Consider the following 22,142-nt stretch of genomic DNA (forward strand, 5'->3'; position numbering starts at 1 on the left):
GGTGTGTGTAGTATGTATATGCGGTGTGTTGTGTGTGTGTGGTGTGTAAGGTGTGTGTATGTGTGTGTGAGGTGTGTTGTGTGTGTTTTGTGTATGTGGTGTGTTGTCCTGTGTGTGTGTGTGTGTGTGTGTGTGTGTGTGTGTGTGTGGTGTTATTGTTATCTCAGATAGGACCTTTGGAGCTTGAGATGCACCTTAAATGTCTCTATGGTGGTGTCCTGGGGACAGCTGAATGTCAGTGTTGGGGATGTGGGGACATTGAGGGGTTACCACTGTGGAGCCATTCGCTTGAACGCAATTACTGGGATGAGGGTGATTCAGGAGGAGCAAAGACTCAGGGCAAAGGTTAATGCACTCACTCCGTGGACCAGAGGAGGAGACTTGGAGGCGCTCCAGTGAGCCAGTAGGGCAAGCGGTGTCATGAACCTCCTGGCCGGAGGCGGCAGCAGCGGGCGGCGGAGCCGGTACAGTGTAACAGCGGTGGCGAACTACAGTGTAGCCAGCCGGTCCGGTACAATGTAGCGGCAGCCAGGTAAGCAGCGGAGCTGTCTCCGCAGGTGTCCGGTGGGTCTGGTGGGGAAGAGGGCGAGGGTCCGGATCTCAGCATGCAATTGCCACTGGCCGGACTCCGGGATCCGGCTTCTGCCCCGCGCTCCCAGGGTGCAGAACTGGCAGAGGCCTCAAGCAAGACGTCCAGCTCCCGGCTGCCGCCTGCTGGCTCTCTGCTGTGCGCAAGGCCTTGGTGACCTCATTGGTCCCAGCATTACGTGGGGGCAGAGCTTAGCGTCCACAGATGGGGACCCCCACCTCCAACCACCGGGTGGCTTCAGAGGCTGAGTATGGGACTCTTGGCCCAAGGACTCACAGGGACCCGCCCTCTGCTATGTTGAGCTTCTCTGATCCTCCGGTTTCATAATTATGAAATGGATGAGGAAGGTCGTTGAGAACTGCTCCAGTGAGGACAGGCGCATCCTCAGTATAGCGGGTAGAAATGTGAGGTGCGCTTTGTTGCACCTTCTGGGGTAGTTGAGAATGATTAACACTGATCCTGCTTGGTCCGGATTATCCATTCATCCTTGTTACCTGTGTGAGCAGATAGGATGTACCTTGCTCCTTCCTAGGACCTCCTGTAGCCCTTGGACTAGCACTTTTTGGTGGCTTTACCCAAAGTAATACATGGGAGGCGAGCTCTTATTCTCAGTAATCTGTCCTGAACTTCCACCCAGTGCCTCTGATGTAACACAGACCCTTGATCTTTACTCTGAGGGTTTCAGTTGTCAACTTGTAATTATTAATTCGCTTTAGGAGAGGCCTCTGCAGGGGTTTGATGGAACAGAGTTTTCTTTTGTTTGCCCCTTTCTTGAGTTTCTTTCCTGAGGCCAACCGTGGATTCTGGGTGCAGAACTCTGTAAGGCTGGTGTGGAAATAGGAGATGACGTCATACTCAAAGACAGCTGTTGCTTCCACAGGCTTGTGCTGGGCTGGGGTTCTCTCTATTTGTCGTCAGCTGAAAAGGCAATGTGGCTCTCCAGACTGGTTCCAGACAGACTAGGCAGACGGGTCAAATGGCTCCATTGCTTAATTCATCCCCTGCTTTTGTTCCAGGTCAGGGGTGGCAGTGCCAGTCAGGACATGCATAAGGGAACCATTTTCCTGGGAAAGGTAGCCCAGAGGAGAGTATCCAGCAAGTTCTGGCCAAGGTCTTCATGCCCCTCTGACTATATTCTAATACATCAAGAGGTTTTCAAGGAAGGCTTCTGGGAAGGGCTCCTGCCGGCTCCACCCACTTCCTTTATTTTGGGTTGGTCACCACATGGTGTCATAGACACTCGCAGCAACTCCAGTTTCTGTTACCAAACCACACACTCATCCTTCCGCCCAACCTTGGGCTTCTCCCTGACTTCTAGGCAAGAGACTAGGACCACACATTGATTCGTTTTATTATTTTTAATAAATTCTTACAATTACACTTACTTGTTTGTTTTGTGTGTGTATGTGTGTTCGGGCACATGCATGTCCCTGGCCCACATGTCGAGGTCAGAGGGCAGCTTGCAGGAAGTGGTTATTTCCTTCCATCATGTGGTTCCTGAGGTTGTCAGACGTGACACCAACTGTCTTTACCCACAGAGCCCATCTCACGGGTCCCAACCACAAGATTTAAATCAGAGTAGCCTGCCTCTCGAAAGTTCTAGTAATGCTGGCAGTAACGGATATGTATTAGGTGCCTACACTGTTCTGGCCAGTGCTGTGGGCTGTACAGTTGTCCGTTGACCACATACATGCTTGGTGCCCAAAAAGGTGTAAAAAGGTGCTAGTTGGGGGCTGGAGAGATGGCTCAGTGGTTAAGAGCCCCCGACTGCTCTTCCAGAGGTCATGAGTTCAATTCCCAGCAACCACATGGTGGCTCACAACCATCTGTAAAGAGATCCAATGCCCTCTTCTGGTGTGTCTGAAGACAGCTACAGTGTACTTACATATAATAAATAAATAAATCTTTAAAAAAAAAAAAAGGTGCTAGTTTCCCTGGAACGGGAGTTAAAGATGGTTGTAAGTGGCTATGTGTGTTCCAGGAATCAACCCAGGTCCTCTGGAAGAGCAGAAAGTTCTCTTAGCAGCTGAGCCACCCCCTGCTTCATCCCCTGTTCTTGGAGCTTTTTTTTTATTAGCGAATTTTATCGTTTTAACAATCCTGATACCAGGCCCGCTGGAGACTGGCCCACTGGTGATAGAAAAGAGACCACAGTTTGTGTGTGAAAGCTTAGGCAGAAATCTCAACTACAAAGGAGAGATTTTGAGAGAAAGGGAACACCCCTTTTGAGAAGCTCATGCTGGCAACAGAGAAAAATGAAGGGATTTTGTGGTTTTTGTTTGGTTTTTTCAAGACAGGGTTTCTCTGTGTAGTCCTGGCTGTCCTGGAACTCACTCTGTAGACCAGGCTGGCAGCCTTAGACTTGCCAAGGTCTGAGACAAGGCCAACATAAAGAGCTCTGCCTGCCTCTGCCTCCCAAGCGCACCACCACTGCCTTCAAAGAACATAATGTTTTGTTTTGTTTAAGATTTATTTATTCTATATAAGTACATTGTAGCTATCTTCAGACACACCAGAAGAGGGCATCAGATCTTATTACAGATGGCTGTGAGCCACCATGTGGTTGCTGGGATTTGAACTCAGGACCTCTGGAAGAGCAGTCGGTGCTCTTAACCACTGAGCCATCTCTCCACCCCCGAAGAACATAATGTTTAAAGAAATGTCTTTCTATGGGCTGGGGATTTAGCTCAGTGGTAGAGCGCTTACCTAGGAAGCGCAAGGCCCTGGGTTCGGTCCCCAGCTCCGAAAAAAAGAACCAAAAAAAAAAAAATGTCTTTCTCATGGTTGAAGGGGGTTTTTCCTATGTAAGATGAAGATAAGTGGCCAGTTTGTCCCTGGAGACCTCCTGGTATTGTCCTATGCCTGGTGGAGTTTTCTCTTGCAATAGCAGGGTGGGCCGTGGGCTGGTCCCATAGGTTGCCAACAAGAGAGAGGAGGAACTGAGGGAGTAACAGGCTTTATGGATTAAGGACTGAGAGTCTGTCTCTTTGCTGCTGAGTGTTTCTATTATTGCTTAGCCCCTATGTGGTGCTATTATTCCTCTTCTGCGACGATGTGAGAAATTGGGATCAGAGAAAGGCTGGGGGCTGGCAGGGGTCGCGTGCAGGTTGAGGCTGTCCATCTTATCAGTGCGAGGTGACTGGAGTGGTCTGTTAGGATCTATTTTGACTGCAAGAGGCAGAGCTCTCCCTTCTGACAGCAGTGGTCTAAACAAGTTTGCTTCTGCCCAACCTGACTGACATCACATTGAGGTGAGCCTAACCTGACTGAAACATCACGGTGAGCGGCCGGAGCCAGGGTGGAAGTGCTTTAGATCTCTCACTTGGCAGTCCTCCTTCATGGCTTCTGTCACAGCTCAAGGAGGCTGTGTCAGCTTCACTCATGACGTCTGCGTTCCAGACAGAGGAGGAAGGGAGGAAAAACAATTCTGAGAAGTGCTGAGTGATCTTTCTGCTCTTCATGTTCTATTGATCAGAACTTAGTCATTTTACCGTGCCTAGGCGCAGGGCAGCCCGGGAAATCATGTGGCAAAGTAATGACCTCTCACTCAGGAAAGGAGCTTGAGTGTGCCCTGGGACAGTTCGATCTCACCTACATTCTGGCTGCTCCTTAGGATGCTTGGGAGATGCTGGGCATTAGTTGGGGACCCCTTGACTGTAGCACCCAGTGTGACTGACTTACCTCAAGGTATCAGCCCAGAGGACCAGCATCCCCTTAGGCCTTCATCAGCAGCTCATAGTTATTAACAGACTGGAGCTGTGGCTTCCTCCCTGAACGCAGGCAGGGCCGGCAGGACATGGTCCATGTGGCTCTGAAGAGAACTTCTGCGGAGTGGCTGAGGTGACCATCAGTCTATGTTACCACCCCACATGGTGAGGACCTAGCAGGGCCTGCCCCTCTGGACTTAGTGCTTTTATTTCTCTTCAAGTGAAAAAGTAGGGAGAGAGAGTTCATCTTATTTCTGACTGAGAAGGCATGGAGAAAGCACACCAGTACCCAGGCACCCACGGCCCAGGTCTACACTCACCTCTGACTTCCTATCATCATAGCAAACCTTGTAGAGATGTTTGTTTGCTTGTTGTTTGTTTTCTTCTTTTTTCTTTTTCTTTTTTTTTTTTTCGGAGCTGGGGACCGAACTCAGGGCCTTGCGCATGTTAGGCAAGCGCTCTACCACTGAGCTAAATCCCCAACCCTGAAGTTCTGCTTCTTTGTTACCATTATTAGCCTTGTGATCACAAGGCCTCAAAAAATTGGGATGGGGCTGGGGATTTAGCTCAGTGGTAGAGCGCTTACCTAGGAAGCGCAAGGCCCTGGGTTCGGTCCCCAGCTCCGAAAAAAAGAACCAAAAAAAAAAAAAAATTGGGTTAAGACTCACAGTTGTTCCTCTCCACGGAAATCTTTAGTAAAAGGCGAAAGATTTATACGATCTGAAGAGAAACCAGAGTGTTGTTGTTTGTTTTCAAGGCGGGGTTTGCTCTGTAGACCATGCAGAGATCTGCCTGCTTCTGCCTCCCAAGAAGTGCACGAGACACCACACCTGGCCTACATAGAGTTTGTTTTGTGCTGAGGGTCTGTGAACTAATTTCACCCACTGTGACTCACCTCTGGATGAGGAAACAGAGGCGGAGAGAGGCCATGGAATGTGGCCTAACTAGATAGGTGGAGAACTACATTCCAACTGCTTCTGGTTTATTCAGACACAGACAAGCCCCTCCCTTTCTCCCGGGAGCTACCAGCTCTGTGTTCCCTCAGTGTGCTAAGCCCTAGGGAGGGGAAAGAGTGTCTGGTGATCTTAACTTCTGACAAGGGTGAGCCTAAACACTTGTGCTACCTGGGATCCCACGGCAGGGAGCTATAGGAACAACTCAGGCCATGTGGTCGTGACTTAGGGCTGGAACTGAAGCCTGAGAGGTACAATCTTGTATTAGAACCTACTTGCATTGCTGGGGCCAGGGAAGGGGCCTAGGTCACCCTGTTGATAGCAGAGTGAGGGTTGGCCTTGGATTTGACTTCAGGGGATTCACTGGTGACCAAGCTAACAAGGATGGTGTTTTGGGGGTGTTCTGTTTTGTAGGGAACATCTTAAATAAGGGGACAGGAAGAAAGATCCAGTTCCAAGAGGTGTGTCTCCTAGGAATAGGCCAGCAGCAAGGGCCTGACTAGACTGGGGCCAAGTGAGAAATTTGCCATTTTGAGGCCTAGAAAAGAGCCTTCTGAGGAGTTCCAAGGTCAAAAGAGCCCCTACCAGGAGTAGGGCCTTAGATCTCATACCCTGAGATAAGCCTGTGCCCCTGGGCTAGCCCTTATCACTGGGAGGAGGAGGGGTCTTCTAAGGAAACTACCCAGGGAGCGTGGTTAGAGGTAGCTGTGCTGGCTTTGGGCGAGGATAAGGATTGAAGCTGCTTTGTGGGGGTTGCCCTGCTCTACCCCATGTCCCCAGCCTCTGGGAAGTGAACGAGATGGGATGTTGGAGAATAGGGATGAGCCTGGGACGTTCATCTCAGCCGTGCTGGGCCCTGCAGGTGGGATGCTATGGAGTACGATGAGAAGCTAGTTCGATTCCGGCAGGCCCACCTCAACCCCTTCAACAAGCACCTTGGACCAAGGCATCATGAACAGGAACCCAACGAAAAGGCCCAGGAAGTCACTTCTGAAGGTGAGCTTTGGTGCAGGGTGAGGGCTGTGTGGACTGTGTGACACCTTAGACCAACCCTGTTCCTCTCCCTTCCCGCCCTCACTGTGGTCCTTCCCAAGGGTGGGCATAGTCATATTTCATCTGCTCTGAGGTTTCCCTCCGTCTTCCTTACCAGAATGAACACTCAAGAGCAGGGGTTCTCAAGCCGCGGGTCTCAACCCTTTTGAGGGTGGTGTAAGCCTTTTCACAGGGGTTGCCTAAAACCATCAGCAGTACGTTTATTTATGACTTATAACGGGAACAAAGTTACAGTCATGAAGTAGCGATGAGAGTAACTTTATGGGCTGGAGAGATGGCTCAGCGGTTAAGAGCACTGACTGCTCTTCCAGAGGTCCTGAGTTCAAATCCCAGCAACCACATGGTAGCTCACAACCATCTGCAATGGGATCTGATGCCCTCTTCTGGTGTGTCTGAAGACAGTGACAATGTACTCATATACAGAAAATTAAATCTTAAAAAAAAAAAAGAAAGTAACTTTATGGTTGGGGGTAGAAGTCTACGCAGCATGAGGGGCTGTATTAAAGCCTTAGGAAGGTTGGGAACCACTGGTTTACAGTAGGACAGGGATCTGAGAATCCCAGGGCCTCACACAGTAGATGTTTAGTGAACTCTGGGAGCAAACTCAGAGCCGAAGGAGAAGAGTGTAATGTCTGTAATGTCTGCTGATGGACCCTCTCCTTCTTGAGATCAGAAAGGCAGGGGGGGCAGGGACTCTGGGTAGGGGAGTTGGGGAGTTCTTGGGACCAGGGTGGTTGTTAGGGTGGCCTGAAGTCCATGCAGGACTTAATGAAGTCGTGAGGTAGCCAGTCAGTGGATTTTCTTCAGTCTAGTCAGGAAGCATCTACCTTAGAAATTGGGTTTGTTTGTTTGTTTTGGTTTAGAGACTGAGTCCATCTGTGTAGCCAAGGCTAGCCTTAGACTGAGACTGGTGATTCTGTCTCTGCTTCCCAGCTGCTAGGATCACGGGCAAGTGTGGCCACGCCCAGTCTGGGTTTCTGTACTATCTTGCAGACCGCTCTGAGCGCCACACAGTGTTCACAAATCTTTTTTTTTTTCCCTTTAAGCGAAGCCCACAAGAGTCAGACTTTTTACGGGGAATCAGAAACTGGAATAACCCTTGCAATTTTGACTTAGTGCTTTCTGGTCTTCACAGTGAGACAGACTCCTTTACAGGCAGCCAAGTGGTGCCTAGCTCTTCCCAGTACCCCCTTTTTGTGGGCCTCCCAACACCCCTGGCTCAATTCTATCCTCCACAGCTACTTCCCCAGGGGATGAGGAGAAAGAGGGAGCAGGCAGACTGTTTAACCACCCTTCATGCCTGTCCTCTTACTCCAGACACTCTGCCTGAGCTGCCCGCAGGGGAGCCTGAGTTCTGCTACTCCGAGCGCATGATGGATCTTGGCCTGTCTGAGGACCACTTTTCCCGCCCTGTGGTAAGGTTTGGAGTCTGGGCCCTTAGGTGGTACTCTCATCACAGCACTTGCCAGTGGCCAGTGGTTCAGCTACTCTCCTGAGTTGGGGTACAGTTTCCTTTCTAGCTAGCCATACCATTGGGCTCAGTGGCCCCCAAGTCAGCCCAGTCGCCTGGGTTTTGAATCTGAAACACGCATGGCATCTGTCCCTCATCTTCAATATTTGAGGGTCTGGAGACAGTTGGGAGGTGCGGATCCTTTTTTCTCTTAAGTTGCAGGGTTTTTTTTTTTTTTTTTCTCTTTTTTTCTTTTTTTTTGGAGCTGGGGACTGAACCCAGGGCCTTGCGCTCGCTAGGCAAGTGCTCTACCACTGAGCTAAATCCCCAACCCCAAGTTGCAGGTTCTTAAGGAGTGAGTGTGGCTGGGCGTTGGAGACGCAGGCCTTTAATCCCAGCACTTGGAGGCAGAGGCAGGTTGATATTTGAGTTTGAGGCTAGCCTGATCTACAAGAGTGAATTCCAGTGTAATCAGGGCTCCACAGAGAAGAGGGAGTTAGAGTTGATTCCCTTTGGAGTCCCGAGGGATGTTTTATAAATGGTACCTTACATACACACCTCTCTGGCTTAGTCCATATTTTGTTCAACAGAAGGCTTGTTTTGAAGAGAAAAGGAGGAAGGAGAGACCTAGTATGTTTGACAGCTCTTTAGTTTATGCACATCGTCTCTACCTTCTTTGAGAGAAACAGAGTGGCATTCTCTTCTTTTCTTTTGTTTCTGTGTTCCACCCTGGAACGCAATCTGTAGACCAAGCTAGCCTCAAATTCAGAAGTCGGCCAGCCTCTGCTTCCTGAGTACTGGGATTAAAGTGCACACCTTTAATCTTTTAAAGGTGGTGACCCAAGTCTTCAGAAGTTTCTAAGGCTAGCCTTAAACTTGCTTCGTAGCCTAGGCTAGTCTTGAATTTTTTTTTATCCTCCCGCCTCAGCCTCTCAAGCAGTTGGATTTCATGCCCAGGCCATCGAGCCCAAGGTGTTTTAAGTTTCTTATAACATGTCACACACTTCCGCTTAGCCGCAAAATGAGCTTCAAAGAGGAAGGATGGGCAGTACTACCCTTCTGCCTGAGTCTTTAGAAAGCCCATCTTAGGGAGGGGGGAGGGTGTCTCCTGAGGACAGTCAACTGACCTCCCTAGCTCTGAGATCTGAGCCTGTCTCTCCCAGTGGAAGCAGAGCATTCTAGGTGTGGGGCCTTAGCTCGACTGAGCCTCTGGGCCAGCATCTGAGAAAGCACCCAGAGGTGCTGATCCAGGGCGACTGTGTGCTCTTCAGCTGCTTTGCTTGTTTCTTAGCCAAAAGCCTCTTCCTCATTTTCTCAGCCTTTTTAGAGATGAAACAGCATGGCTAGATGGATTTGGATTTCTAAAGAGGAAGTGTGTGCTTATGTTTGTAATGTTGGGGCCTCTGGCACGTTAGATAAGCACTCTACTTACCTGACTGTTTATCTAAGTGATACTCCCAGCTCCTAGGAATTACCCATGAAGACAGAGTCTCTCTGTCTAGCCCTGGCTGTTCTGGAACTCACCCTGTAAACCAGGCTGGCCTTGAACTCAGATCTGCCTGCCTCTGAGTCTCCCAGCACTGCCTCCGAGTGCTGGGATTAAAAGTGTGTGTCATCAGGCCTGGTGTGTGTGTGTGTGTGTGTGTGTGTGTGTGTGTGTGTGTGTGTGTGTATACACACAATTTTCTTGTCAGTTAGTCAGTCAGTCTGTCTGTCAGTCATCTTTCAGAGATAGGATTTCACTATGTAGCCCTGGCTCACCTGGAATTCACTAGACCAGACTGGCCTTGGACTCACAGAGATCCTCCTGCCTCTGCCTCACTTGCTCCATCTAATTTATTTTGAGACGGAGTCTCTCACTGAACCTGAGCTCCCTTAGCGAGAACAGCTGGCCCAGAACTTGAGGGATCACCGTTTCCTTTCCCCAGCACCGGGATGATGGACGTGTTCTTCCGTGCTCGGTGTTCTCTCCATGTACTGGGGAATCAGTCCCTCCTCAGATCCTCATGTTTACATAGCAAGCATTTCACTGTGGAGTCATCGCCCCAGCTCCTAGTTTTGTCTTTAAGCTAATCTCAAGTGGCCCAGGTTGGTCTCAAACTTGCTATGTGGCTGAGGATAAACTTTTTTTTTTCCCTTTTCGAGACAGGTCTCAGCGCAGTCTGTCCTCCAGTTTAACCTCTGAACTTCCTGCCCCCACTTTATCAACCAAGCCACACTCCAGCTGCAGAAGCTGCCTTTGACACGTAGCCTGAACTTAGTGTTCAGAGGCCTGTGGGCAGATCAGTCCAGCGAGGAGCAGGGAGCACGAATAGATTCTTTTTGTTTGTTTGACATAGGGTTTCTCCGTGTAGCCCTGGCTGTCCTAGAACTCACTCTGTAGACCAGGCTGGCCTCGAGGATGGGTAACTCTCCTGGGCCTTGTGCAAGTTTTCCTCTGGGGGAGGGAGCTGGGGTCTGCTAGATACCTAACTACTCATGGAGACAGGCCTGCCTTCCTTGGGGAGAAACTTCTAGATGGTCATCTGACTGCTTCCTTCCAACTTGGGTAGGGTCTCTTCCTGGCCTCTGATGTCCAGCAGCTGCGGCAGGCGATCGAAGAATGCAAGCAGGTGATTCTAGAGCTGCCAGAGCAGTCGGAGAAGCAGAAAGACGCCGTGGTGAGGCTGATCCACCTCCGGCTGAAGCTCCAGGAGCTGAAGGTGGGTTCCGACCGGCTCCGCCACAGAGGTGCCTGGAGCAGGGTATGGAGACAGGAGGACAGGGAGCCTTTGGCTCCTTCCCGGGGCGGTCCTTCTGTGTTCTCTGAGAGGCTGAGGTAGGGACAGAGAAGCAGGGTGGACGGGTAGGCTAGTTACTTCCCTGATAGTACAGCCTCTCCTGATTGTGAGGGGCAGAGACCCAATCCTAAGGCTCTTAAAGGCTAAGGAAGAAAACATGGGGGCCTGGAGAGATGGCTCAGTGGTTAAGAGCGCTGACTACTCTGTCAAAGGTCCCGAGTTCAAATCCCACCAACCACATGGTGGCTCACAACCATCTGTAATGAGATCCAATGCCTTCTCTGGTGTGTCTGAAGACAGCTACAGTTTTCTCACATACAGAAAATAAATACATCTTAAAAAAAAAAAAAGAAAGTGTGTTTTATTAACAATTTGGGGTTGGGGCTTCTAATGAAGTGGGGAATCCTGTATCCTTCTGCTCTACTTCCTGTCAGTCAGCCTCAGGCAGGTACTCTTAGGTGACAAAGATGACATTGGCAGCCAATAGCGATCTTTCTGTGAGTTTACCTTTCTCAGGTAGGGCAGGTCAATCATGATTTATTGGCCAGGCCTGGGTCACAAGCTTAGGGAACATTCATAGTGACTGGCTAGTCCTGGGTCACATGATGATCTTTGAAACCATCGCAGCCAGGGGTTAGTTTTGTGACCACCCGTGGAAGCGTATGTTGACATAATTCCTCTCTGAGTTGTTCGGCCTAGGAGGGCGATCACCTGAAGGTGTCAGCGGGAGGAGACAGTATATGGTAGATCCAAAACCCACACAAGGCCAGGATGCAGTCTGAGCCTGTGTCTTTTGGTTTGGCTGTTCCTGTGTCTCACTGTGTCTCTTGTAGGGACCCTGAGCCTCTGGGAGTTTAAAGTGGATTCATTGGGAAATGGGTAAGGATATATAGTAGCAAACATCCCAAGATACAGAAGTGTAAGAACATGCACATGTAATTTTCCTAATGAGAGACAAGCATACAGTGGGTCTAGGCAATAGCCAAAAGTGTTAGGACCTAGGCCATCTTTCTGTTACTCTTCCAGATCCTGAAGGGAAGGGAGCCCAAGGTCACCCTAGTGTAGCAAGCAGAAGGCAGAGGCAACCTTCCTCCCACTTACAGGTCCTTGGATCTATACAGCACATGGATACAAAGAGGCTAGAAGAAGCTGTGTGTGTTTTTTTTTCTTTTTGATTTATTTATTCATTTATTATATATAAGTACATCGGATCTCTTTACAGATGGTTGTGAGCCACCATGTGGTTGCTGGGAATTGAACTCAGGACCTCTGGAAGAGTAGTCGGGTGCTCTTAACCTCTGAGCCATCTCTCCAGCCCCCTGTGTGTGTGTTCTTAAGGGCTAGTGCCTAACTACGATTCTGTTGCTAACGAGAGAAGGGGGACCGTGCATGGGGCCTAGACTCAACATCTCTGCACAGGCAGCTCCTGGAAGGCACGTGTTGGAGATCCGGAGCAATGGAAGGAGCTACTGCTTAACCCACCTATGACTTTTCCACTGCTCTTTCCCTACAGGACCCCAATGAGGAGGAACCCAACATCCGGGTTCTCCTAGAGCATCGCTTCTACAAGGAGAAGAGCAAGAGCGTCAAACAAACCTGCGACAAGTGCAATACCATCATCTGGGGCCTCATCCAGACCTGGTACACCTGCACAGGTGGGCACAACCAAGACCCGTTCCTTATAAGCCCTGCTCCCAGACGTGGGTCCCGTGTCGTGAGTTCCGTAGTGTGTACAGATGACCAAGCATTGCTGTGCAGTGGAGATAAGAGAAGCAGAGGAGCCCCACACGCCTGCCTTACTGGCCTTGCATCTAGACCTGAGCTATTTAGTGTAGTGGTGATGAATCGTGGAAGGGCTTTGAAATTTACATCCACAGGAGTCCATGTGAAGCTGGCGGCTACCATATCGGATAGTACGGAGACAATGTTGCAGAATGATGGTACCGTTCTGTATGAGAGGCCAGATTAGGAGATGACTGGTGTGCTGGGCAGTGCCCGTAAAGGAAAGTGTAAGGGAGGTAATGTTTATAAGGGTCCAGTGGGCCCTTGGAGGTCAGGGCAGACACTAAGAGTATATCTAAGAAGGAAGGGTGTGGTGTGGAGGAATTGTATATGCAAAGGCCCTGTAGTAGATATGTGTCCATTGCCTTTGAGGAGAAGCACTATGTCTAAGGGTAGACGTAATATAGATATACTCAGAGGTGACCAAGGGCATTTGAGGACCGTGTGTGCTGCATACTTAGACTCTGGTTGCTAAGCCGAGCAGAAAGGAAGAGAGGGCTGGTTCTGATGAAGGTTTGGGTGAGCAGTGGTGAGATCAGTGCTGGCTACAGAAGCAAGTGAGGAGTCAGGATGACTTACATGGTGGTCTCAGGCCCAGAAGGGTGGAGTCACGGAAACTGGGGATAGGAAATGGGAGAAAGCAGGGAGATGTAGGAGAGGAACACCACTGGATGCTTTGGGTTTGATGCACGCTAAGGGAAGGTGAGTCACGAGTTAAGAGACAAAGCTTGGGGTCCAGGGACATGAGTTTCTTTGAGACGCTGGCCGCACAGTAGTTCTGGGAGGAAGTCCTGAGTTAATGTGGATGGTGCAGGGGGACTCACGGGGTGTGTATGTGGAGCATTCCAGATGAAGTCCTCCTAGGCTGTGGTGATCTGTACAGCTTTTGAGAGAGATGGGTATTTCCTGCTGCAGGGTGTTATTACCGCTGCCACAGCAAGTGCTTGAACCTCATCTCCAGACCATGTGTCAGCTCCAAGGTCAGTCACCAGGCTGAGTACGAGCTGAACATCTGCCCCGAGACCGGGCTGGACAGCCAGGACTACCGCTGCGCGGAGTGCCGAGCTCCCATCTCTCTCCGTGAGTGAAGGGTGGGGGTCCTCTTCCGTGCTGGGTAAGGGCAGTGCAGAACTGAGCCAGGAAGGCACCTGGTGGGTGTGTGAGAAAGATGCCCTTGGGAGAAAGGGCCTGGGGCCAGCGCAGGCCATGCACCTTGTTTTGGGGAGTGTGACCAAGGAACGTGACTGGCATTCTTTCGAGACTCATAGAAACAGGCAGCTTCTGGATGTTTCGTGACTCCTCTAGGTCTCTCCAGGGCTGGTCTCTGTTCTCCAGTGACAGTTACCACTATCAAGGGGTGCCCACAGAGACAGGGTCTAGGGGAAAACAAGGAAACCGGAATACAAAAATCACATTTTATTTTTAAAGAGTCATTTATTTTATTTATGTGAGTACATGGTTGCTGTCTTCAGACACACCCGCAGAGGGCATCAGATCCCATTACAGATGGTTGTGAGCCACCATGTGGTTGCTGGGTTTGAACTCAGGACCTCGGGAAGAGCAGTCAGTGCTCTTCACTGCTCTAGCCCCCAACAATCACATTCTAGAGATGGAAATTGTAACTACTAATAACTTATGGGGTTCCAACTTCAGGGGTTCTTTCTGTCTTACTATTCTGTCTGGTTTTGCAGACAGGGTTCTGAGACACTTGGTGGCCTAGGTCCTCTTGGGGAGAACCCCTAGCATAGCTTGCTCTCCACTGCAGCCTTGGTGAGGGAAGATGGACCATAGGATGTGAGTCCTTGGCTAGGGTAAAGCAGGCGTTAATCCATCCCGAATGGCTACCCTGACCTTGTCACAACCTGGTCCCCGCAGGAGGTGTGCCTAGTGAAGCCCGGCAGTGCGACTACACCGGCCAGTACTACTGCAGCCACTGCCACTGGAACGACTTGGCTGTTATCCCTGCCAGAGTAGTACACAACTGGGACTTTGAGCCACGCAAGGTTGGGTTTTGGAGATAAGGTAGTTGTTGGTGGGGAGGTGGGGGGATATTGGGGAGGGGTGTGTGCAGGAGAAGGTGGGCGTGACCAGTCCTAGCTCTGCAAGCTGGTCACTCAACTGCCTGCCCTGTAGGTGTCCCGTTGCAGCATGCGTTACTTGGCACTGATGGTGTCTCGGCCAGTGCTCCGGCTCCGGGAGATTAACCCCTTGCTGTTTAACTATGTGGAAGAACTGGTGGAGATCCGGGTGAGGCTGGGGCCCTGGTAAGGGTCCGGAGGGATTTGTCTCCCTGTGGGAGTGGGAGGTATGCCTCATTCACAGGCCTCTTAGCTGTTGGATCAGCAGGGTTGAAACTGTATTAAGTTCCCTAATAATCTCATTGTAGAGTAGGGTGACGTCTCATCCCTGTGATGTTAGCATTGGGAACTGGGGTAGAATGGTCACCAGTATGAGGTTAGCCTGAACTGCACAGTCAGAGCTTGTCAGAAAGTGTGTGCGTGTGTGTGTGTGTGTGTGCGCGCGCGTGTGTATGAGAGAGAGAGAGAGAAGAGAGAGTTAATTTTAATTCTATCCACTAATCAATTTTCTATTTACCTCCCTACCACCTGTCTACCTAACTTACCTGAAAGGCTGGGAATGTAGCTTTGATGATAGAACGCTAGCTTAGATGCAGGGAGCACAGGTTCAATTCCCAGCAGTGTGTGAATCTGGCATAAGAGCACATGTGACTCAGGCTGACCTTGAATTTGATTGAAAGCTGAGGTTGGTCTTGAATTCCTGATCCTCCTGCTTCTACCTCCTAAGTGTGGGATTAGAGCACGTCTGTGTTTCTATCCTTATATAATAGCATATTTTCTTCAGCTTAGTAGAACCAACATATTATTACTATTTTTTGTTGGTTTGTTTTGTTTTTCTTGGTTCTTTCCCCCCCCCCCCCCCCCCGGAGCTGGGGACCGAACCCAGGGCCTTGCGCTTCCTAGGCAAGCACTCTACCACTGAGCTAAATCCCCAACCCCTGTTTTGTTTTTCAAGATAGGGTTTCTCTGTGTAGCCCTGGCTGTTCTGGAACTCAGTCTGTACACCAGGCTGGCCTTGAACTCAGAGATCTGCCTACCTCTGCCTCCCGTGTGCTGGGATTAAAGACATGTGCCACCACCTCCTGGCTGAACCAAAACATAATATACAGTTAACATACAGAATTGTCAGGATATGTTACTCTTTTTGTGTTCTCTATGATTTTGAACTGTAGAGTGTATCCTACACTTACAGCCATCTAAGTGATGGCTGGGCATTTCAGCAGCTCTACATGACTGTTGTTCACTCGGACCAGAAGAGTCAGGGCTGATGTCAGATAGAGCTGTAGTTCAGGCAGGAGTTGATGATGTCATGAGCAATGTAGAGAAGTCTTTTTTGTCTTTAAAGATTTATTTGTTTATCTTATGGACACAAGATATGAGTGCACTTTTGCAATCTTCAGACACACCAGAAGAGGGCCTTGGGTCCCATTACAGATGGTTGTGAGCCACCATGTGGTTGCTGGGAATTGAACTCAGGACCTTTGGAAGAGCAGTCAGTGCTCTTAACCACTGAGCCATCTCTCCAGCCCTAGAAAGATCTTAGAGTCCATGTTTTAGGGGAAGAGTCTGAGGCAGAGCTGGGTGAATGGTCAAGGCCAAGGCATTGATGGGAGATATGGTATCTACCTAGGATCCACACTATGTTGGCTATGACTTTGTGCTGTCATGAGGCAGGAGGATGGGCTCAGTGCTTGCCTGTGGGACTGGGCTAATATGAATGGGAGATCTCAAGAGCTACGTTTAATAAACCCAGGTTCCTATGTAGCCCCCAAAGTGATGTGTACTTGAGGCTGGATAGACCAGCCAAATGTAGGACCACCTAGTGGAGCTTGAGGGCACTTTCCCCAGTCCCTACTGACCTTACTCTCACCCTCAGTATAAGGGAGGAGAAGCCACCCTGTGAACATGGCCCCTATGAAGCCAGTAGAGAAGCAGCCCCTTAGCCTTACAGACCCAGCTGTGGTGCCACCCGTGTGTCATGGCTGATATGCCCACCTGTTGTCTGAGTTCACAGAAGCTGCGCCAGGACATCCTGCTCATGAAGCCATACTTTATCACCTGCAAGGAGGCCATGGAGGCACGACTGCTGCTGCAGGTCAGACTGCTAGAAGGACCTGTCTCAGGTGGCCAGGGTGACGGAGCACTTCATGCTCAGATTCCTCAGATAACCCTGTAGCTCTAGATACATTGTACTTCTAGTAGCCTTTTGAACGCTCTCTTCTGGGGATGTTACATCTGTAATAAACTGGCAGACATTTTACACAACAGCAGTATTCTCTGAGGAGCTTGGTTTTTCCAAACTAAAGATAAATAATTACCATGTTTAGCCTTAGGTAAATGGCCTTGAGTTTAGCCTCCTCTAGCAGGTTGAACAAAATGCAAGGTTTTTTTTGTTTGTTTTTTTTGAGACAGGGTTTCTTTGTGTAGCCCTGGCTATCCTGGGACTCACCCTGTAGATCAGGTTGGCCTCAAACTCACAGAGATCACCTGCTTCTGCCTCCTAAGTGCTGGGATTAAAGGTGTGCACTCAGGCACGCACGGCACGCGTGCACGCACGTACGTACGTACCACCATGCCTGGCCAAAATACAAGCTTTAAGACTCACTGCTTTGATCAATAAGTGATCTCAGACGCTGGCCTAAGTTTATGGGGAACAGTGAGCAAAACAGGCTCTTGGAGAGTGGCCAGTGGTCCAGGAAGGCAAGGGAAATAGGCAGTATGTCACGGTGTGACTGCTGTGTACAGAAGGAAGCAGGGCAAGGGGTGCGTACAACCAGAAGGTTTTAAACAGACCAGAAGGAGGCAGGATGGCAGGGGGAAGTCATGGAGAAAGGTTGGGAGCACTGACCCACTGTGGCTCTAGGGGCATCGCAGGTGTGTGAAATGGGGTACGGGGCATATAGATTAGGAAATGTTATCTTGGCCATATCTTGCCCCTAGCTTCTCCAGAATCTGGAGGTCCCTAAATGGACACCCTATGTAACTTGGTGGGTTCCACGAGAACCCTGGGCCCTGACAACAGGAGTGGCCGCGGGTGGCAAGTCGGGGGGGGGGGGGACCTTGCTCTGCATTGGTGGTAACACCTGCTGGGTCCTCGCAGCTACAAGACCGACAGCATTTTGTGGAGAACGATGAGATGTACTCCATCCAGGACCTCTTGGAGGTGCACATGGGCCGACTCAGCTGCTCGCTAACTGAGATCCACACGATCTTCGCCAAGCACATCAAACTAGACTGTGAGGTGGGTCTCCCTGTCCCCGCTGCAATGGTGGCTCTATCTAGAGGAGACTCTAAGCAGTTGTCCCCCAGTCCCGAGAGCCAGGATCAGCCAGTGCATTCCTGGCCTGACTTGGCACTTCCTTGCCAGTCATTACACCGATTCCCTTTTCAACAGCGGTGCCAAGCCAAGGGGTTCGTCTGCGAACTCTGCAAAGAAGGTGATGTGCTGTTCCCGTTCGACAGCCATACATCTGTGTGCAACGACTGTTCAGCTGTCTTCCACAGGTGGGTGTGGCCTTAGCTCACTCTGGGGCGGTGCTGAGGCTCCTCCCCATTTTCTAAGCAGAATGCCTTCCCTTGTCCTTGGCTGCAGCTGGTCTTGTGGAGCCTTGCGCTGCTGCGGGGGTGGGGGTGGGGGTGGGAGGTGAGGGGGTGGGGGAGTGGGACGACGACGATGGACAGACGGATGGGGCGGGGGGGGGGGGCACGGACAGACGACACGGAGGTGGGGCTTTTGCTGTCTTTCTTTCAGAGGTCTTGACTGGAGTTAGGCCCTGATGTCTGTGTCTAAACTAAAAGCTCTATTAAGGGGCTGGGAATGTAGCCTAGCATCCATGAAATCTTGGGTTTGATTTCTAGCACGGAATAGAGCTAGGCCTAGTGGTAAACACATGCAATCTTTTTGTTTACATAACTCATAATGATTATAATAATAATTATTATTATTTAATTTTTTTTCTGACAATTCCTCATCCCATTCCTCCTCCCCCCTGCCCTCGCAGCTCCAAGAGGATGCCCCCACCCCACCCCCACCTTGACACCTATAATCTTATCACTTGTGATGCAGAAGTTCAGTCATCTTAGGCTACATAGGAAGTTTGATGCTGACCTGGGCTACATGAGACCCTCTTTTTGTTTTTTGTTTTTTTAAAGATTTATTTATTTATTATATATGAGTACAATGTAGCTGTCTTCAGACACACCAGAAGAGGGCATCAGATCCTATTACAGATGGTTGTGAGCTACCATGTGGTTGCTGGGATTTGAACTCAGGACCTCTGGAAGAGCAGTCAGCGCTCTTCATCGTTGAGCCATCTCTCCAGCCCGTGAGACCTTCTTTGAAGGAAAACCAAGTTCCATTAGGAATGAATGCCTACCTGTGCCGGGCCGCTGCAGCCTAACTTATTCCAGAGTAACCTCTGAAGCCCTCCTGGCGCCAAGTTGCTCACAGCGTCCACTTACTGCTTAGTTCTGTACCTACATTAAAGTTACTCTTTCCGGCTCAGCGTAGACCGGGTGGGCCCGAACGTTAAGTGATAAGGAGTCTGCAGAGCCATGCAGACTCACAGTCATACCTCGACACACAGTTTGGAAAACAAGGGAAGAAAGCTTCCTAGTGTTGATAAGTTATAGTCATGGCTGAATAAGTGAGAGCTAGAGGGCTGACAAGATGGCTGGGCAGGTAAAGGAGCTTGCTGCTAAGCCCAGTTACTCGAGTTCGATCCTACAACCCACATGGTGGGGAGAGAACCACCTCCTACCCGTTTTCCATGGGTGCATCACAGCAGGCACGTGTGTGCTTTTGCGTGTGCAGATACACACGTGTACAGATTACGACGAGGCCTGAGTGTGGCTGACCCTGGGTCTTTAGTAGAAGGCAGCAGCTACGTACCAGGCTTTGCGGTAAATCCTGCTCGGAGGCCGATTTTGCTTCTGCCCTGTGGCAGGAGCCTCTCTGAAGTTGTAGGAAGATACTAAGGCCTCGGGAGGAAGCTTTTCTGGGCAGCACCCAGCCTGTCTTTCTAACCTCAGGGACTGTTACTACGACAACTCGACCACGTGCCCCAAGTGTGCCCGACTCACCTTGAGAAAGCAGTCGCTATTCCAGGAGCCTGGTCTGGACGTGGATGCCTAGAACACTTGACAAGAATGCCGGGCACCATATCTGCCCCTCCGGCTGTCGCCTACTGGCCTTGCCCACCAGATGTGCATTTGACTCTGGAGACCCCTGAGTGCATCCTCTGGGCCTCTTCGACTCTTTTGGGCCAGAAGGGAGTGACTGGTGGCCACCAGGACTCATTCCTCAGGTGCTTGCTGAGACTTGGAGCGTGCATACCTGGCTGTTTAGTGGGCGTGCTGCTATAAGGGGTCAACGTGCCCCATTGTAGGACTCCTTAGGCAGAGGCGCCTGGGTGTGGCTCTCCAGGAAAGTGGGGGAGTCACTCTCCTATGGCACAGAGCCCTCCAGGCCTTTAAAACCAATCCTTCTGCACCATAGAGATGGCCTTGTTCCTGTCTAGGACACCCTTACAACTCGTCAGAAACTTCGGTGAGATCAGAGGATGCCTCCTGACTGAGTTTTATCTCTGCTGAGGAAGACTTAGGTTCTCAGAGGATCCCAACTCTCTTGGTACCTTGTCTCCTTAGGGACGCCCTGCTTTCTCTGACTGGGGCTGTTCACAACGGTGTCCCATGGGCCCTGCCCAGCATCCTGAGAGTCCTCCTCACCATCCTTAATCTGTCAGTCACGTGTGCTGCCCCACCCCTTTTGTACAATAGGGAGCGAAGGGGTCTGCGGCGATGCTCTCGGCAGACGCACCTGCTTCTGCCACAGCCTAGTCCACTTTATCCTGGTGCTCTGAGCTGGGCAGCTAGGAACCCAGCCTAAGGAAGAAAGTTCAGCCTTCAGTTCCCGTAGATGGGACTGTATCCAGGGAGGAGGTTCTAGGCCAGCTGAACCTATCAGTCATCATTGGCCTGTGTGACATTTGGGAGATTAAAGTTTCCCACAGAGGGCTCTGCTCTGCTGCTGCAGTGGTCTGGTTGAAGGCAACCAGTTGTTGGGTGGTGACATAGGGAGCCTGAGGCCAAGAGCTGGGAATATTTGCTAGACCCAACAGGAGGTCCATGGTCCCTGCAGGAAGGTCCAGGCTTTGAAGGCGAAAGGACCTACACCTCCCGTGAGGCACGTTTCACCTCCGTGCACACCCCCCTTAAATCCTACGGGGGAAGATGTGTGGAGATGAGGGCGTCTCAAAATACTGCTCTGTCTGTCTTCCTGGGAAGCAGGAGTTGATTGCATCAGCCCCTTGCTCCTTGCCGGTGAATCGCTGTTGACACACAAAAGCATGGTGGGCAGAGGCCAGGGCGTGTCATAACGTGGATTTCCTTCACCTTTAATGAGGCACAAGAAGGGACTCCTCCACTGCCCAGTCGAAGCTCAGCTTACTCTCGAGTTCGAGGGATGGATGGACGGATGGATGGACGGACACACCGCCACCTCCTCCTCACTCCTCTTTTCCATTAGGTGGCTTCACTCACGCTGTCTTTTCTGTTTCAGTTCCCCCATCTGGGAAATGTTGAGAAAGTGGAGCTGACCTGCCTCAGGGTGAAAGGTCAGGAGTCCTTTGCGTGTGATGTGGGTCAATAGCGGTCCCCCTGTCTCGCTTCCCCTTTGGCGTTAGAGAGGGTCTTAAAACCAAATGCCTGTTCCCCCCACCCTCAAGTCTGTGTTCCCTGCCATTGTATCACATCTGTCCTGAGGCTGTTGGCCCTTCCTGAGCCTCCTGTGTAATCAACATCACGTTTCCAACTATAAACCATAGTGTCTAAAGAAAATGTTACCCGTCTGGCATTTATTGAACAAAGCTTTGGGCCCCCTCTTAGAGCACACTCCAAACCTCCTTCCTCCATACCTCTCTCCTACCATTGCCTTCAGGATGACGAATCATCCTGTGAGTCCCCAGCTTGGTACGAAGAGTCTAGCCAGCAGCAAAAACCCATTCGCGCGGCTGGCCCTTTTGGAAGAGTATACCCAATGGTATCCATCATGGAACTAGGTTGGCAATGTGGAGGCCTGGTCACAACTGTGGTCTTGGTCTCATTATATATATGGGATTTTATATATATATACATGCATATATATATATACACACACACATATATATACACACACACACATATACACATACATATGTATATATACACATACATACATATGTATATATTTATTTTATATTACATATATACACATTATATATATGGGACATCTAGATTTGTATATGGTGGTGAATCTGGTGTAAAGCAGAGTTACACACAAGCCAGTTACAAGTTTAGGAAAACATCCTAACCTTCCATAGTTCATGGGTTTGAGTATGATTTTTGGGTGAAAATAATATTTAGGGATTCATTGAGGGAAATCTTTTTTTTTTTCTTTTTTCTTTTTTTCGGAGCTGGGGACCGAACCCAGGGCCTTGCGCTTGCTAGGCAAGTGCTCTACCACTGAGCTAAATCCCCAACCCCAAGGAAAATCTTTAGGTGGGTGTTAGACAAGGTCCAAGCCTGCTCTGCCAATATATAGAGAAATTCCCCCAAGGAAGATCAATTTTGGTCCTCCTCTGGGTGAGACTGGACGCCCGCACATGCACCCTCGGGGTTTAGGGTCCAGGAATTATTCCGCTTGGACTTGGCACGGAGAGGATGCTGTGTAATAGCGATGTTTCTCTGGAGTCCCCGACTGGCTTGTGTGCTT

General features: G+C 50.2%; 1 protein-coding gene and 1 pseudogene across 2 annotated transcripts; one reads left to right on the forward strand and one right to left on the reverse strand.

Annotated features, from left to right (window-relative positions):
- Positions 1-388: 388 nt before the first annotated feature.
- On the forward strand, positions 389-21,229 carry Def8 (differentially expressed in FDCP 8 homolog). 2 transcript variants are annotated; one of them, XM_006255769.3, is made up of 12 exons: positions 389-532; positions 6,112-6,245; positions 7,620-7,717; positions 10,305-10,454; positions 12,046-12,187; positions 13,230-13,394; positions 14,190-14,317; positions 14,448-14,561; positions 16,407-16,487; positions 17,493-17,633; positions 17,787-17,896; positions 19,424-21,229. In XM_006255769.3, exons 2-12 carry the CDS (start codon positions 6,122-6,124, stop codon positions 19,524-19,526), a joined length of 1,356 nt encoding a protein of 451 aa, XP_006255831.1. In that variant the 5' UTR covers positions 389-532; positions 6,112-6,121; the 3' UTR covers positions 19,527-21,229. The 2 variants fall into 2 exon arrangements, with proteins under 2 accessions (XP_006255831.1, NP_001019945.1); NM_001024774.1 differs by lacking the exon at positions 389-532 and adding an exon at positions 5,432-5,500.
- Positions 4,914-5,036, reverse strand: LOC120098741 (U5 spliceosomal RNA; annotated as a pseudogene).
- Positions 21,230-22,142: the final 913 nt, after the last annotated feature.

This window comes from Rattus norvegicus, chromosome 19, assembly GCF_036323735.1.
Source record: "Rattus norvegicus strain BN/NHsdMcwi chromosome 19, GRCr8, whole genome shotgun sequence".
Lineage (NCBI taxonomy): Eukaryota > Metazoa > Chordata > Mammalia > Rodentia > Muridae > Rattus > Rattus norvegicus.

Coding starts and splice junctions, on each gene's coding strand:
- Def8 (XM_006255769.3), top strand. CDS start 6,122: ATGGAGTACGATGAGAAGCTAGTTCGATTCCGGCAGGCCCACCTCAAC. Junction 7,718..10,304: donor ACCACTTTTCCCGCCCTGTG/GTAAGGTTTGGA, acceptor CAACTTGGGTAG/GGTCTCTTCCTGGCCTCTGA. Junction 10,455..12,045: donor TGAAGCTCCAGGAGCTGAAG/GTGGGTTCCGAC, acceptor CTTTCCCTACAG/GACCCCAATGAGGAGGAACC.